The 17,592-nt window shown below is 46.7% G+C and overlaps 1 protein-coding gene across 1 annotated transcript in view; it reads right to left on the bottom strand.

The window, feature by feature from the left end:
- Window positions 1-17,592, bottom strand: part of WDR25 (WD repeat domain 25) — a 179,184-nt gene that overhangs the window by 58,912 nt on the left and 102,680 nt on the right. The window contains exon 3 of the mRNA XM_060263015.1: window positions 8,755-8,902. Coding sequence (XP_060118998.1) covers window positions 8,755-8,902 — 148 coding nt within the window. The remainder of the gene's footprint in view (window positions 1-8,754; window positions 8,903-17,592) is intronic.

Consider the following 17,592-nt stretch of genomic DNA (forward strand, 5'->3'; position numbering starts at 1 on the left):
CCGTCCAGGTTTCGGTACGGGCAGTCCCTCCGCTCGTGGGGGTCGCCGCAGCTGGCGCACCGGGAACCGGTGGTGGCGGTGGCCCTCTCCGTCGCTCGTTGTCTCGCGGGGGCCCGTGTGTCCGCTCTTTGAGGCCGCCGGAGCTGGAACGCTTCTTCCTCTGCTCGGTCCTCCGGCTCCGTTTCTCCCTGGTGGACTGCCTCCCCACGTGGCTGGCCATACGCCTTGGTGGCCCTTTCGAACGCCGTCGCCTCGTTGAAGGCTTGTTGTAGGGTGAGCTCCTCTTTTGCGAAGAGCTTCTGCTGCAGTCGCTCGTCCCGGAGGCCCCAGACAAATCGGTCCCTCAGGGCTTCGTCCCTCTTGTCGAAACTGCAGTTTCCGGCGATCTGCCGAAGGGCCGCCAGGTAGACCGCCGCTGTCTCCCCCGCCTTCTGGTCCCTCTTGTGGAAGAGGAACCGGCGGGCGACGATGGACGGTTGGGGCGAAAAGTGGCCCGTGAGGAGCCTCACGACCTCTCCGTAGGTCCTCTCGGTCAGCTTCGCCGGAGCGGAGAGACCGCGTGCGATCTCGAAAGTTTCTTCTCCACAGACGCTCAGCAGGACGTCTCTCTTTCGGTCGTCGTCGTCGATCAGGTTCGCCCGCAGGTAGCACGCGACTCGTTCCGTATAGGTCTCCCATCTCTCGGGGTGCTCCGGGTTGAATTCCGCAAGATGGCCCGTCGTTACACTCGGGTTCGCCATGGTGGCGGCGGGCTGTGCGGTCCTGCGGTCCCCACCTTCCTCGTCTCCGGCCAGGTCTGGTTCCCCTCGGGCGGCCGGACCTAGCTAGATCCCACCTTCGTCGCCAGTGTAATGTACTGGGAGACGAGTCGTGGTGGAAGCTTATTCTTTATTCGCTGGTACATTACAGAACGGACAGACGCGGCCGGGTCCGCTAATTTATACATGCATCCCGGAACATCCCCTTCGCTGGCCAGCCCAATCCTGGCCAGTTAAACTTCCCGCCCTTGGTCTGGATTGGCGGGGCTTTTCCCGCGCAGCGCACGGCGACCTGAGTGCGCCCTCAGGTCGCGCGGCGCTTGCGCTGAGTCCGATACTCTACAGTGAGTATACTATATATAGTTTTGTGCTTCTGTAGCATTTACTATTTACTGTATACAGTTTTGTGCTTCTGTAGCACCCTTCTTAAATCTTCGTTCGCGAAGCCAAGCCGAGAGAGAGAGAGAGAGCCCTGAAAGATTTACCTGAAAGGAAGATTGCCCTGAACTGAAAATGCCATCGTATCACTCATGCAAATTTAAGATGATTCCCAGTTTTTTCTTGCCAACACTCCTGAGGTGAAAAAACTAGTCTTCCTGCCAGGAAATAAAAGGGGAATTGGAATAAGAAGAGTATGCTAAGCTAAGCTTCCTTTGCCTCATTCTTGGCTACACATTGTTCCTCCTCGTTTTTGTCCAGTTGCTTTACTGAACTGCTGGATTTTTAAATTATGAAGCAAAACAGGATTTTTACAGCCCTCTTTCCCTTGCACTTTCCCCGTATTTTAATCTTATTTTTATCTTATTTTCTCTCAAAAACAAGTTTTTAAAAAAAAATGAAGTAGAAGAGTTGGTTTTATACCTCACTCTACACTACCCAAAGGAATCTTGGAGCAGCTTACAATTGCCTTCCCTTCCTCTCCCCACAACAGAGGTAGGGGAGCTGTGGGAGTTCCAAGAGAACTGTGACTGACCTATGAAAATACCTTTCTTGTTGACACCCAGTCTAATTAATGTACTGGGCAATTTAATGCAACTTTAGGCAACTGCTAACAGAAATTACTAGTGGGAACACTTACAGTCTTTTCCATTTTAAGGCAGGATGTAGCCATGTACCATTTGGTGCCTATAGGATCAGCGTCAAAAGAGCTGAATGAAAAACAAGTGAATTGCTGCTAGTGACTGCACCTCTTTCTCTTGTACACCATTTTTCATCCTCCCCATCAAGTTTAGGACTATTTTTTATTCCTTTTCTATTACAGCAGTTCCAAAACAGTATGCAACGGGGAGACTGAGAAGTAAGCAGCTCTGGATCTCATCAAGCAGGACCATGATAGAGTAGGCCAATTTGGCACAGTGGCCATCCAAAACCATGCACCGATTGAAGGGAAACGGATGCAACAGCAGACTGGATCCCAATATAATTTGATGAATGATGTTAATGCAGAACAGGATCATACAAATGTCAAAAGACTACATAGCTCCACGGCACACTGACAATTGATGCACAGCCTTCCACTTGGATAAGTTAGGGGTGCCAGGTCCAACTCAGGAAATATCTGGAAACTTTGGGGGTGGAGCCAGGAGCAAGACTGTGACAAGCACAATTTAACTCCAAAGGGAGTCCTAGTGATCACATTTAAAGGGACCATGCTCCTTTTAAATGTCTTCCCTTCATTGGAAATAATGGAGGATGGGGGCACCTTCTTTGGGGGCTCATAGAATTGGACCCCCTGGGCCACTCTTTTTGAAACTTGGGTAGTTTTTTTGAGAAGAGGCTCCTGCTATGCTGAGAATTTGCTGCCTGTACCTCAAAAAACAGCCCCCCCAAAGCCCCAGATACCCATGGATCGACTCTCCATTATACCCTATGGAGACGGGTCTCCATAGGGTATAATGGAGTGCTCAGCGGACATTCAACACCCCCCCCTGCTTTCTGATAACCTTGAAGTGGGGGGAGGGGCTCCAAACCAGGGAATCCCCTGCTCCCAGCTGGGGATTACCAACCCTAGGATTTGTAGGCATGCCGTTAAAGCTGCCAATGATTCAGCATGAGAAATTTTACATTGCATGCAACAAAATTTAATATGTTTTATTTATTCAGTGTGGCCATAACTAAATGGATGCCTATATAACATACCATGTTACAGTCCACAGGTTTTGAGCACAAAAGCAACATTAACATGCGTTCCTGTAAATGCCCAGGGATGATGGAAGCTGCTAAGCATACCATTCACTGCTGCGAAGCTCTGGGACATTCAGCCCATTAGCTTCAGCTAGGAATTGGCTTCCGCAAAGAAAAAGTAAATATCACTGAAACGTGGATGTGAAAAGAAAAATGACCTGGAGATATAATGAAGAACCGGTTTATCTGAAAAGAACGTTTCAGTACATTAATTCCCTTCCCCACCCCAACTGCAAGCAAAACAGATTCGGAACACTCGCACACAGCAAATGAAAAAGCTTGACTAACTTAGAAATGTTACAATTCCAAGGTAAGAATTTAATGGATTGTACATTCTCAACACGGAGCTGTACCTTGAAGCCATTGCAGAACGTTTTAAAAAAAATATAATCGTATGCCATGACAAATGCGAAGGAATTGATTACTGCAAGTCCAACAGACACGTCCTCTAATTATACCAAAAAAAAAGGCTAGATTTTTGCTGGGTTCTGAAAGAATTCACATCACTCTCTACTTGATTGTATCTCTCTGCTTCCATCCCCCAAAGTCCTTTCGCACATTCAAGGAGAAGTGGGTATCCATCTCATTCGCAATGAAGTTTGGAAAAAGTAAGAATCAGTGTGAGACAGTCCTATATGCTTGAAACAGATGTACCATGGGGAGTTGCCAACCTTCCTGTGGGGGTTGGGAGATCTCCAGAAATTATAACTAATCCCCAGACATCACTTTCCCTGGAGAAAATGGCTGCCTCAGAGAGTAGACTGTATGGCATTATACCCCACCGAGCTTCCTCCACTCCCGAATCCTGCCTTCTCCAGGCTCCATCTCCAGATCTCCAATAATTTCCCAACTTGGAGCTGGACCCTAGTACTCTGACAGCTCAGGGGAAAAGTCTGTATGACCAATTTCGCACTCAGCTTACCCCGCGGTCACATTCCTCTTCTTTGCGCAGCATCTGTCAGATTTCCCAGTATCTGCGCCGGAGTTACAGGAAGTGTCGCGGCTTTCGCACAGCAAACGGAAATTGGTTTTTAGCTGGTTCGCTGCGCGAGAGCCACGACGCTTCCTGTAACTCCAGCGCAGATACTGGGAAATTTGACGGCCCCTGCGCAGAGAAGAGGAAGGTGACTGCGGGGTAAGCTGAGTACGAAATTGGTCCTGACTCCTGAGCAGTAAAAGGTAAAGGTAGGCCCCTGTGCAAACACCAAGTAATTACCGACCCATGGGGGGATGTCGCATCACAATGTTTTCTTGGCAGACTTTTTGTTACAGGGTGGTTTGCCATTGCCTTCCCCACTCCTGAGCAGTACCTAGATACAATTCCTAAAACTGAAACAGATGTATCACAACATTTGTTTTTTTTCCTTTTATCCAATAAAAGCTCTAGGATACCCCATCCCCCACTGGTAACCAGGAGGGATCTGGCAACGCTAATGATACGATCTTGAGCAATGAATAGTTGTCATTGATGACTTATCACTCAATAGACAAAAGGAGTAAAATAATGTTGCAACTGCTAGGTTCTTTTTGGATCCCTGTCACCAATACGGGTGTGCGGTCAGCTAAATTTGAGCTGAAAAAATACCCAAAAAATACCTTATTAGTATTTCTCTGATATTAATTAGGCTGGATAGTAATTTTGGATATTGTTCAGAATTTTCAGGACTGCCAGACAGATGAACAAAGGAACAAACTCTGTGACTTGGAGAACTCTGAAGTTGTTTAAAGGGCTTGCAGTGCCCTTAAATGCCTTCTGGGTGAACTCACCTAGACTGGGGCTGCTGGGTTGTCTTGCAGCTCAGTTTAAACAGAGCTGCAAACGGAACTAGCCTAGGATTGGCCAAGACAAAAAGAGCAGACAGCTCCGCACCACCTCAGCTAGGGCTGTTGGCTCCTCTTGTAGCTTGGTTTAAACCGAGCTGCAAAAGGACCCAGCCCAGGATCAGCCTCAGTGAGAGCTCCACGCCATCTCAGTTGGGGTGGCTGGCTCCTCTTGCAGCTTGGTTTAAACCAAACTACAAAGGAAACCAGCCAAGGATTGCAGCGGCTGATTCTCTCTTGCGGGTCCAGGCTCTCTTGCAGCTCTGAGGCAGGGGGAACTGCAACAGGAGCCACCCAGTCAAGGCGGTGCAGAGCTCTCAACTTCTGCTGCCCCAGCTGATCCTGGGCTGGTTCGTCTTGCAGCTCGATTTTCCATTATACCCCATGGGGACCAATGGTACAACAGAGGTGAAAAAATTCGGCTTTCCCGAATATTTCCCTGATCTGAATACCATACAGGTATAGGGATTCGGGAACATTGGAAATATCGTTATTTTTATGGCTGAATATTCCTGAACCTAAAGAATACCAGGGGAAGGGGTTTGCACACCCCTAGTCAGCAAGTAGAAGGGTAACTACATCACAGGAATATATGTTAGAATGAGTTTACAAACATAGTGAAATATAATGTCTCCTGAGATTATCATACAAAGGATACTCTAGAACAGAGGTGGGGAACAGTGGCTCTCCAGATGTTTTTTGCCTACAACTCCCATCAGCCCCAGCCAGCATGGCCAATGGCTGGAGCTGATGGGAGTTGTAGGCAAAAAAACCATCTGGAGAACCACTGTTCCCCACCCCTGCTCTAGAAGTATGATATTGTGTCACCCTTACCTAAGGGATAAGGGCAGCTTCATTCCAAATATGGTAAATGTATGAAGCTACCCCTCATAAGTGCAAAGGAGTGAGCCAGTTTGGTGTAGTGGTTAAGTGTGCAGACTCTTATCTGGGAGAACCGGGTTTGATTCCCCACTCCTCCACTTGCAGCAGCTGGAATGGCCTTGGGTTAGCCATAGCTCTTGTAAGAGTTATCCTTGAAAGGGCAGCTGCTGTGAGAGCCCTCTCAGCCCCACCCACTTCACAGAGTGCTTGTTGTGGAGGGAGAAGATATAGGAGATTGTAAGCCACTCTGAGTCTCTGATTCAGAGAGATGACCGGGTATAAATCTGCAGTCTTCTTCTTCATTTAGTCTGTCCAGAATGAATGCCCTTAATGGCTTTGAGAACTCAATATTTGTAGGAGGAAAGAGATTTTGGATGGGGAATACAAAAAAAATTGGGATGGACAGGTGTGGTGTGCTCTAAATGCAGAGCTTTGGTGCTTGATTAATTTTTCATGATTTCTCACCAAACCAAATGCTGCTTGAAAGCCCAGGTCCTGGATAGCATCCAGGTTAACACTGAGAGCCAAAAGTTTCTCAAAAACAGTCTTAAACCACATTGACTTAGACGTGTCTTCTTTCATGAGTGCCAGGTAGCCCTTGATGCTCAAGTATTTCTTGATGAGCAGTCCAACGCATGTAACCAAGCCCTTGCCTCAAGAGTAGGTAGGCCCAGTTCTGAACGGAGAGCCACAACAGCTACACTTTGATTGATTGATTGATTCTTAATACTGGAACTGGTGTGTTTTTGGATACACACACCATGGATTATGCAACCAAAAGATTCACTAGGCCATCTTCTTATTAAACATGTGGCAATTTTGAACAACTAAATGGTGGAACTTGATGACACGAAAACAGCAGATAGGCAAAGTTCACTTCCCTCCCCCAGCCCTGTCAACACCTAGTCCTAGAACAGGGATGGCCAAACTTGCTTAAGGTAAGAGCCACATAGAATAAACATCAGATGTTTGAGAGGTACAAGACATGAGCATCAGATGTTTGAGAGCCACAAGGCAGGCAGGAAGGAAAGCAAATAGATGGGAGGAGGAAGGGAGAGCTAGAAAGAGAGCAACTTTAACTTTAAATGCATTCTCCAAGCTGAGAGAAATGCCTTCTCCAAGCCAGATGATTGGGCATTGGGGGCGTCAAGAGCCACACAATATGTGTGAAAAAGCCACATGTGGCTCCTGAGTCACTGTTTGCCCCCCTCCGCCATCCTAGAACAACTTGCCCTATATAAGTTTAATCTTTCCCAGTCCCTGCCTAAGGACAGCCTATGCTGTAAAACGGAGACAGTTATCAGGACATCATAGGAGTTAAGACGCAGGTATGTGAATGCTGGTTGCTGATGTTTTTAGAACCATTGTCTTTTTTCATTAAAATCTGACCCAAGCAAGGTCTGCACATCTTTCAGAATCATTACAAAGTCTTTTCTGTTAAGTTCTTTTTGGGTGGTTAGGTGGTAGCATTTAGCATTTGGTGACCTGAGAAAGAGCCTTTTTAGTTGTGGCACCAAAATTATGGAATTCCAAGTATTCATCTGTCTTCCCCCACTGTCTTCCTCCAGCAAGTGAAGACTTATCTTTTCCTTTGGGCATTTCTTCACTGACCCTCCTTTTTGTTTTATGTGCTTTGTTTGAATTGTTTATGTATTATAATTGTTGTTTTTAATTGTTGGAGGGGCATGGTTGGGTTGATGTTTAAACCCTTGTTTAATGGTTTTAATTATTTGCTGCCTTGGTGCCCGGCGCCCACTTACCAGGTCTCAAAAGCTAAGCAAAGTTGGCCCTGGTTAGTACTTAGATGGGAGACCACCAAGGAAATCCAGGGTTGCTAATACAGAAGTAGGCATTAGCAAACCACTTGTTTCTCTCTTGCCTTGAAAACCTTATGGGGTCATCATAACCCAGCTGTGACATGACAGCGCTTTCCACCACCAATGTATTTTACCCACCTGGACCTTTTGAGACGGAACGTGCTTGACAATTTACCTTAAAAGATTACATGACTTGGTCACGCTCAGGCTTATTCAGGAGGCAGACATGAATGTACCATCTAATCTGACATTGTGCGAATCAAGACAAGAGAAATGTGAGGCTGCACTGTGAGTTCATGGTCAAAGTAAGGTGGGTATTTGTAGTTCTCTGGAGACGTCCAGCTCTCTGCTTCCACTCTTAACCACCATTATGGATGGTCTGCGGAAGCTGGCAGTAGCCTCACGGAGCCTCACAAAAAGTTCTGTATCTCTGTGATGACACTGATGATGAATCCCAATGCAAGAGCATCCTGATTCAAAGCTAAAAGAAGATGCCAGGCACAATTAAATGCTAACATGTCAGCCCTTAATCATATTGCTTGGAAGCCGGCCCTATTGATTTCCGTGGAACTCAATGTTCAAGTCAAATGTACTTAAAATTTATTCAGTCTGAGGGCCAGTTTAGTCAGCCAATGGCCCCCACAGGAAGGTTTCTGACACAAGCTGGCAGGCTGATGGTGAGGGACGGAATTACAAGGAGGTGCTGATGGTATAAATGAGAAGTTCCATGTGAAAGTTGTTAAGTACCATATCTTAAATTCTTAAGCAGGGGTGTATATGTTTGATGTTAGCCCCACATCAAAGCCTCCTTGCCCTGGGAAAGCTAGTGCATTACCAAGAAAGGATGCAATCTCTATGACAAAATAGCTTTGAGAGCTAGTTTGGTGTAGTGGTTAAGAGTGCAACTCTAACTGGGTTTGATCCCCGACTCCTCCACATGCAGCTACTGGGTGAACCCTGGGTCAGCCACAGTTCTCTCAGAGCTGTTCTCTCAACATCAGGTATTGAAAAAACTCTCTCAGCCCTACCTAATTCACAGGGTGTCTGTTGTGGAGACAGGAAGGGAAGGAGATTGTAAACCACTCTGAGACTCCAAGTGACGTGCAGGATATAAATCCAATCTCTTTCTCTTTTTCTTTTAATATAAAATGTTAGCCATTTCCCAACGTTATCTTTATAAAATACAGAATAATGGAGGTCCTAGATCTCTGTCAAATATTCCAATTAGTATGAAAATTTCCTACTTTCTCCCCAACGTTCAAGCAAATATACATAATGAAAATTATATTTACCTGTCTCGATATCTGTTAAATGAAGCATTGAATCGAAGCCCCCGCTGAGAAAGCCACTTCCAGAAGGCAACCAGTGGGCATCTCGAACGGCACAGGAGTGGCAAGAATATGTCTTTAAGCAATGGCCTCGGTCCACAGCATCCCAAACCTTTAAAGGAAACATGATGACATTTTTAAAATATGAATTCATCTCAACAATTTAGAAAAAGAGGGGCTCACAAGTGACCTCTGAAGGACCTCTTGAAATGTCCTTTTCTGAATAAAATCAGGAAACAATTTGCAGACAACATTCTTAAGACCGTAGGTTGGAACTGGAGAGCCTTAGGGCCAAACAACATGGTTGCTTCCTAACAGGTCTCTAGCCTGTGTACGAGGCAAATAACTCCCCCTTGCTGGGCCATTTCCGCTTTAGAAAATGACATGGAGGGTAGCCAGGAGCCTCCCCCCCCCTCGAAAGCTTACGTTCTGAATAAAATGTGGTTGGTCTTAAAGGTGTACTTGATTCCTGCTTTGTTCAACTGCTTCAGACCAACACGGCTGCCCACTTGGATCTATCCCCTCATACTAAAATCCCAAACCAAATCTGCCCCTCTCTGGATTTTTAAAATGCTATTTTCCATAGCTGCTATGTGGTTGCGGAGAGGGGTGGAATTCTAGCAGGAGCTCCTTAGCATATTAGGCCACACACCCCTGAAGCAGCCAATCAGGATGGTTAGAAGCTTAAGCGCTTGGAGGATTGGCTACATCAGGGGTGTGTGGCCTAATATGCAAAGGAGCTTCTGCTAAAATTCCACCCCCAGTTAAGCTCTTGGAGAATTGGCTGCATCAGGGGTGTGTGGTCTAATATGCAAAGGAGCTCCTGCTAGAATTCCACCCCTTGTTGTGGGGAAAGCAAGTCAAGTCTGGCGTTCCCAGACATGACTCGTTAGGAAATGTAGCTTGGCTCTAAAATGTTGCCCTTCTTCAAAAAACAGGAGTTGGAGTAACACCCTAACTACAGATTTGAGGGAGCAGAAGGAACATTTAGTAATTTATTAACTTTGTTTACAATCCAGCTTTCTTGCTGATATTCAAGTCAGACCATACAATACAAAAACCATGTAATCAAACAGCTGATCAACAATGCAATGGGACTAGAGTTACAAAATTAGGAAAGCAATGCAAAAAAGGAAAAGGTATCAGACTTGACTGATCATAAATAATGCAGAAAACGGAATGATAAAAGTAGTGCAGTAAGAGCAGGATAAAACGCACAATGATTCTTGGAATAGACTACTATCGTGTTCCTTTTATAAAAGGTCCTCCTGAAGTATTCCGTTCTACTACAGCCCTTTTGAAAAAGATGGTGCTCCAAAAGGTAGACAGGCATCATATTATGACGGGCTTTTAAAGTTGAATACCGACACTTTAAAAGTCCCCAGGAGCCGATATAAGCAGCAAATGTGGTGGCTAGGATAGTTCAGATACGTCCCCTGGGGCTCATCTCTGCCAGAAGATAAGTCATTGAAGGCTTTGCTAAATCCAGCTTCTGAACCATCATCTTAAAGGCAGTTTCATGTAAACCATCCCACAGTAATGACCATACAAGGTGACAAAAGCATGGATTACAGAACCAGGTCCTCAGCAGAGAGAAGCAAACCTGTGTCCCACCAGCCCTAACTGGTGAAAGGCATCTCTGGCCCTTGTCACCATCCCAGAATCCAAAAACAAACCAAGGTTCAAAGAAACCTCACAAATGCACTGGGTTCCCCAGGGGAAGAGTAACCCAATGCAGGAAAGGACAGAGAGACCTAGGCTGGTTCATGATTGCATTGTTATGGACAGAACCACTGTTCCTGGGTTTGCTAAAACCAAGAAACAAAACTGTGGTTTGGTGTAGTGGTTAAGTGCGTGGATTCTTATTTGGGAGAATCAGGTTTGATTCCTCACTACTCCACTTGCAGCTGCTGGAATGGCCTTGGGTTAGCTATAGCTATCCCAGGAGTTGTCCTTGAAAGGGCAGCTGCTGTGAGAGCCCTCTCAGCCGCACTCACCTCACCGGGTGTCTGTTGTAGGGGGAGAAGAAGAAGATGATATTGGATTTATATCCCGCCCTCCACTCCAAATCTCAGAGCAGCTCACAATCTCCTTTATCTTCCTCCCCCACAACTAGGGGTCCCAATCCCCCCGCTTTAGCGGGAGGCTTCTGGGTTCCCAGCTTAATCTCCCGGTCTTCAAAAATTGAGAACCGGGGGGGTGGGGGGGTGGAGGGGGGGAGAACATACCTATAGAGCTCCTGAGCAGTTTGTAAAATCCCTGTCCCTTTAAGGCTGGGCAGGAAGGAGGAAACAGGAAGGGCTTCGGAGAACGGCCCCTCCCTTCTTTGCTTTCGTTTTCACAGCAGGCACAGTTCTCCGGAAGAAGACCAAGTAAGTATTTGTGTGTGTGTGTGTGAGACAGAGGGAGGGGGCAGGGAGGGGGATTCCCTCGTATGGAGGCCCTCCCCCCCTTTAGAAAGCGTGGGGGGGGGAGGGAAATGTCTACTGGGCACTCTATTATTCCCTATGGAGAATGATTCCCATAGGGAATAATAGGGAATTGATCCGTGGGTATTGGGGGCTCTGGGGGGGCTATTTTTTGAGGTAGAGGCACCAGATTTTTAGTGTAGCATCTAGTGCCTCTCCCCAAAATACCCCCCAAGTTTCAAAACGATTGGACCAGAGGGTCCAATTCTATGAGCCCCAAAAGATGGTGCCCCTATCCTTAATTATTTCCTATGGAAGAAAGGCATTTAAAAAGGTGAGCTGTCCCTTTAAATGTGATGGCCAGAACTCCCTTGGAGTTCAATTATGCTTGTCACACCCTTGTTCCTGGCTCCACCCCCAGTGTCTCCTGGCTCCACCCCCAAAGTCTCCTGGCTCCGCCCCCAAAGTCCCCAGATTTTTCTTTAATTGGACTTGGCAACCCTACCCACAACAGACACCCTGTGATGTGGGTGGGGCTGAGAGAGCTCTCCCAGAAGCTGCCCTTTCAAGGACAACTCTTGCGAGAACTATGGCTAACCCAAGGCCATTCCAGCAGGTGCAAGTGGAGGAGTGGGGAATCAAACCCGGTTCTCCCAGATGAGAGTCCACACACTTAACCACTACACCAAACTGGCTCTTGGAGATATAGCAGATTATAAGCTGTTCTGAGTCTCTGATTTAGAGAGAATGGTGGGGTATAAATCTGCAGTCTTCTTCGATGATATCACACTGTTGAATGGTTTCTCCCAATGGTCCAGCACAGAACCTTAAAAGCCATATGGACAAGACAGAATTTAATGGAGTGCACAGTGGGATGCACTGTAAGCAGCATTCTCCAGGGTTACCCTCTGCCACCAACTCACGAGTAGTAGGAGAAGAACCACGGCCAAGCATTGTTTTCCCCCCCACACAGGGTTGCCAATCTCCAGGTGGTGGGTGAAGATCTGCTGGAATTACAACTGATTACCAGGCGACAGAGATCATGGAAGGTAGACTTTATGGCATTATACCCCACTGAAGCCCCTCATCTCTCCAACTACCCTCCTCAAGCTCCACCCCCAGATTCTCCAAGTATTTCCCAACTCAGACTTGGCAACCCTCTCCCCTACACTTTTATCAGTCTCAGGCAGCCCAAAACGATTCAGTCATCAATCAAATGTATCAAAATTGCTAAGAAATGCAGATGAATCAGTGCAAAGTCGCACTCCCCTTGTCCAGCTTCAGATACAGATAGCCAGCTGGGGCAATTATGGTTGTCTCTGTCCTGAATTCTGATGGATACAGATCCAGAAAACCCAAATTAAGGTGTTCCATCACTGCCTGCTTGATCAGAGGTTAAAAAAAAAAAGAATTTTTTGGATCAGTTCATAATTATTCAATAAAGCCAGATCCAAAAAGGGCTTGTCTTGGAGTGGACAAATCACCATCTCTTTCAGGTAGCTGTCTGTCCCACCCACTCCCAGCCAGGACTCCCACCATAATCCCCCCCCAGTCCCCAAGCAAGCCCACTGGCCCCAAAGCAGATAGCCCCACACCCCACCAGGGAGAGAGGCAGACCAGCGGATGAGCCCGAGTCCCGTGACAACATCCAGTCAGCCAAAGAAGAGGCGGGCCCCCGCCACAACGTTGAAGCTGGAGTCGTCCCAAAGGAGCACTTAGCCAGGCCCCCAGCATGGGCAGTGCACTGAGCCAGGCCCCCAGCCTTGCCCCCATGTCACCCCCACAAGCTGAGGAGGCAACATGGAACCCGGAAAGCTCAGCTGCACTTGAGGCCAGAGCGCAAAGGCAGCCAGAGTCTCCCTAGCCATGGCAGGATGCCCAGGTGGCTGGAAGCAGGCCCAGCAGGTGCAACTTCCCAGAACCCTCACTGAGAGTCAAAGCTTACCAAGCAGAGAGGGGCCAAGCAGGGCAGAGAATGGAGGGAGGGCTAGGGAGCTAGAAAGGGTATAAAGAGGCAGCCAGAACAGGGGATCGATGAGGAGGAGGAGATGGTGGAGCTGGAGACTGGTGGAGGGTTGACAGTAGGAGAGAGACAAACCAAGGAAGCCAATTAACGTGAAGCCAGCAAGAAGGCAGCAGGGTGAAGCTAACCCAGCCTTCCACCCAGTTTGAGACCCCTTGGCTGCACCCCCAAAGCAGGATACAGCAGGGCAAGGGGATGGGAGCCCCAGTGGAAGCGCCACCTGAGGACACTGTCCTTCCTCTAGAGAGAAATATCTAGGGCCTGACAAAATTTTCTGGTCAAGAAAGCAAAGTATGAGGGAACAAGTGGTAGATCCTACATCTCCAAGAAATTTGTCCAGTTCCTTTGACAACAGGGGTTGAAATTCAGCCACTAAACTGGACTAACAACACCTCACCCAGGCCTGCAATAAACAGTAGATTTAAAGTAAAAGGGCAGTACCTTACATTCTGAAGTCACAATCCTTCTCCAAGTAGAAAGATATTAAAAGCAATAAATAAATATATGGCAGCAACAATTTCCTGAATACGCTGGAACTGATCATGAAAGATTTTGGTTGCTACATTTATCATCCATGACTTACTCGTACCCAATCGTATTACATAAATTCCCCAATCTTTTTAGATTTAATTTCATTTAAAAGTGCAACCTGACTTCTGGCATGGTACTTTCACCATTGGGGCATATGGAATTCAGATAGATAGATAGATATTCCATTTGTGTGTGTGTTCCTGTGTATATTCCCTGGGTGTTAAGAAAAGACCATGAGAAATAAGCACTGGTGCAACCCTTCCTGCTCTCCCTCTCATAGAATCATAGAGTTGGAATGGACCTCCAGGGTCATCTAGTCTAATCCCCTGCACAATGCAAGAAATTCACAACTACCTACCTCTAAGTTCACAGGATCAGCATTATTGTCAAATGGCCTCCAGACAAAGAGAGCCCACCACCTCCCAAGGAAGCCTGTCCCACTGAGGAACCGCTCTGTCAGGAAGTTTTTCCTAATGTTCAGTCAAAAACTCTTCTTATTTAATTGCAACCTGACCCTCTGGGGCCGTAGAAAACAACTCTGTACCATCCTCTATATGATAGCCTTTCAAGTACTTAAAGATGGTGATCTTATCACCTCTCAGTCATCTCTCCAGGCTAAACATTCCCAGCTCCTTCAGCCTTCCTTCATAGGACTTGGTCTCCAGACCCCCTCGCCCATCTTTGTTGCGCTCCTCTGGACATGTTCTAGCTAGTCTATATCCTTCTTAAATTGTGGTGCACAAAATTTTTAATTTAATTTGTGACTTATACCCTGCCCTATCCCGCTAGGCAGGCTCAGAGCGGCTTACAACATTAAAACAATACAGCATAAAACTGAACACAATACTCTAGGTGAGATCTAGCCAGAGCAAAGTGATACCCTGCATGAGCTAGAAGCATTAAACTCATGGTAGACCTCCCTGGGATGCCCATCTAATGCCCTACAAGTTATGTGCAGACTAGACTTGGGAGTTCTGAGTTATGGACCTCCGAACAAGGAATGTGCTTTTCAGGGAGATGACATGTGTGGGTTCTGGAGTGTACAGAACAGGCCCTGTGAGAGCTAGAGGCAGGGGTGGAATTTAAGCAGGAGCTCCTTTGCATATTAGGCCACACACCCCTGAGGTAGTCAATCCTCCAAGAGCTTACAAGGCTCTTTTTTGTGAACTCTTGGAGGACTGGCTACATCAGGGGTGCGTGGCCTAATATGCAAAGGAGCTCCTGCTATAATTCCACCCCTGGTTAGAGGCTTCAAACTTGTAGTGGACCTCCTTGGGATGCCTCCCTGCATGTCCTGACTGGGGGGGGGGGGGGGGGGTCTGAATTAAAACCTGCCGAAAAAGGCACCCTCAGGAAAGTGCTTTCTGAGGAAATGTTGTCAATTGTGGGTTCTGGACCCCATGTGACCTAGTAGAGGGAAGACATCAAACTTGCAGCAAAGCTTTCTGGGCTGGAGACCCCGCCCCTTCCCCCAGAAGTATTAGCGGGAGAGAACTGTTGCAGGCATTGTTGCAGACAGATGTAAGAACATAAGAGAAGCCATGTTAGATCAGGCCAATGGGCCATCCAGTCCAACACTCTGTATCACACAGTGGCAAAAATTTTTTATATATACACACACACTGTGGCTAATAGCCACTGATGGACCTCTGCTCCATATTTTTATCTAACCCCCTCTTAAAGCTGGCTATGCTTGTGGCCGCCACCACTTCCTGTGGCAGTGAATTCCACATGTTAATCACCCTATGGGTGAAGAAGTACTTCCTTTTATCCATTTTAACCTGTCTGCTCAGTAATTTCATTGAATGCCCACAGACGTTCCCCTGTCTGGGCTCATCCTCTCTCCAATGAGCAGATGAATGTAGAGGAAGTGTGTATAGAAGGCATAGATTGATGGCTCCCCAGAGGAGAAGCAGGACAACTGGGGAGAGGTTTCAAACTACCAGTAGGTGTGGAGAGCTGGGCACTAAAATCATCCCAAGTCACTCCCTGAGACTGGAACAACTCCCCTAGTCAGGGTGGGTGAAGGAAGAAAGGAGACAGGCTGACAAAGACAGATCATCCCTAAGGAAAAGTGGGCTGGGGGTGGGTTCTAATGGAGAGCTGGACAGTAAAGGTTAGTAGTCACTCAGCCCAATTACACTGGTCTGGAACAAGTCCCCCAAGACAGGGTGAGTGGAGGAGGAATGGAGGCAGGCTAGCAAAGGCAGATCTCTCCCAAGGAGAAGTGGGTCAGTGGAGGGGGGTTTCTAGTGGAAAGCTAGGCTCTCCAGTAGTTACCCCAGTTAGTCTGTAAGAAGTCCCCCAAAACAGGGTGGATACAGGGAGGCAGGTTGACAAACACAGATCACCCCCCCCCCCAGGAGAAGCAGATCAATAGGGGGGTTTCAAATGGAGAGCAGTGGGCAGTAAAGCCAGAGGCAAAATATGCATGGTTATGCATGGGATAAAGAAGGTAAAGAAAGTAGTACCTTTCTCCCTTTCTCACAATACAAAAACTCGTGGACATTCAATGAAATTGCTGAGCAGTTAGGTTGGAATGGATAAAAGGAAGTACTTCTTCACCCAAAGAGTGATTAACACATGGGATTCACTGCCACAGGAGATGTTGGCAGCTACAAGCATAGACAGCTTCAAGAGGGGATTGGATGGACATATTGAGCAGAGGTCCATCAGTGACTACTAGCCATAAGGTATAGATGGAACTCTCTGTCTAAGGCAAGTGATGCTTTGTATTCTTAGTGTTTGGTGGGGGGGAGCAACAGTGGGAGGGCTTCTAGTGTCCTAGCCGCACTGGTGGACCTCCTGATGGCACCTTGCTTTTTGGACACTATGTGACAGAGTGCTGGACTGGATGGGTCATGGGCCTGATCTAACATGGCTTCTCTTATATTCTTATGCATTCAGCTTCTCTGCCATTTCCCTAACATAATTTAGTAATCCTTTTACCCCTTGGACATCCAATGGCCCCACTGCCTCCCTAGCTTGTTTTCTACTTCTAATGCATTTGAATGGTCTTTATATTTTTTGCAATATGTTCCTCATAGTCCCTATTTGCCTGCCTGATCACCAACCTGCATTTTATTTGCCACAGCTTGTGCTCCCTTTTATTTACCTCACGTGGACTACCCTAAAGGAATCCTTACCTTTTATTAATTCCATCTTTATTCATTAACCATGCAGACCTTTTAAATGCCTATTTGTACCTTTCCTAACCTGTGGTATACATTTTATCTGCGCTTCCAGGATTCTAGTTTGAAATATTCCAAGCTTCCGGAAGGGATTTGACCCTCCTTACTTTTCCTTTCAGTTTCGTCTTTACAAGCCCCCTCATTTGAGAGAAATTACGCCTTCTAAAGTCAAACGTGGTTGTGTTGTGTTGGTCTTTTTAGGCAACTCTGTCTTTACATAAATGTTATGCTTTCCTCTGCCAATAGCAAATGGGCTCTTGTTCTCAAATCACTTCTCCATTCATCATAGGTTGAAATCTACACTTAGCATTACTTCAGTGGTTACCAGTGTTCAGCTTGTACAGCCAAACTGCCTACATCCAAATCAAACATTTTGTTCACGCACCATGATTCCCGAAGGCATCAAAAAATGCGGAAAGTTGCTATAGGAGGTGTATTTTTCAATTGCCTCAGCTGAAAAGGCACAGCTAGCTCATATAAAAAATAACCATTTTAAGGGGGGGGAGGAGGAAAAAATAAGAACAGACTTGTGTTCCACAAAACTTTAAGAGATAGTCGTAATTACAATTTGTAATTATGCTTTGGATTTCATGATCATCAAGATACCATATTAATCAAATGCAATGGCCCTAACATACACTGTTTTCAT

This window comes from Heteronotia binoei, chromosome 21 (assembly GCF_032191835.1).
Source record: "Heteronotia binoei isolate CCM8104 ecotype False Entrance Well chromosome 21, APGP_CSIRO_Hbin_v1, whole genome shotgun sequence".
NCBI classification, from domain to species: Eukaryota; Metazoa; Chordata; class Lepidosauria; order Squamata; family Gekkonidae; genus Heteronotia; species Heteronotia binoei.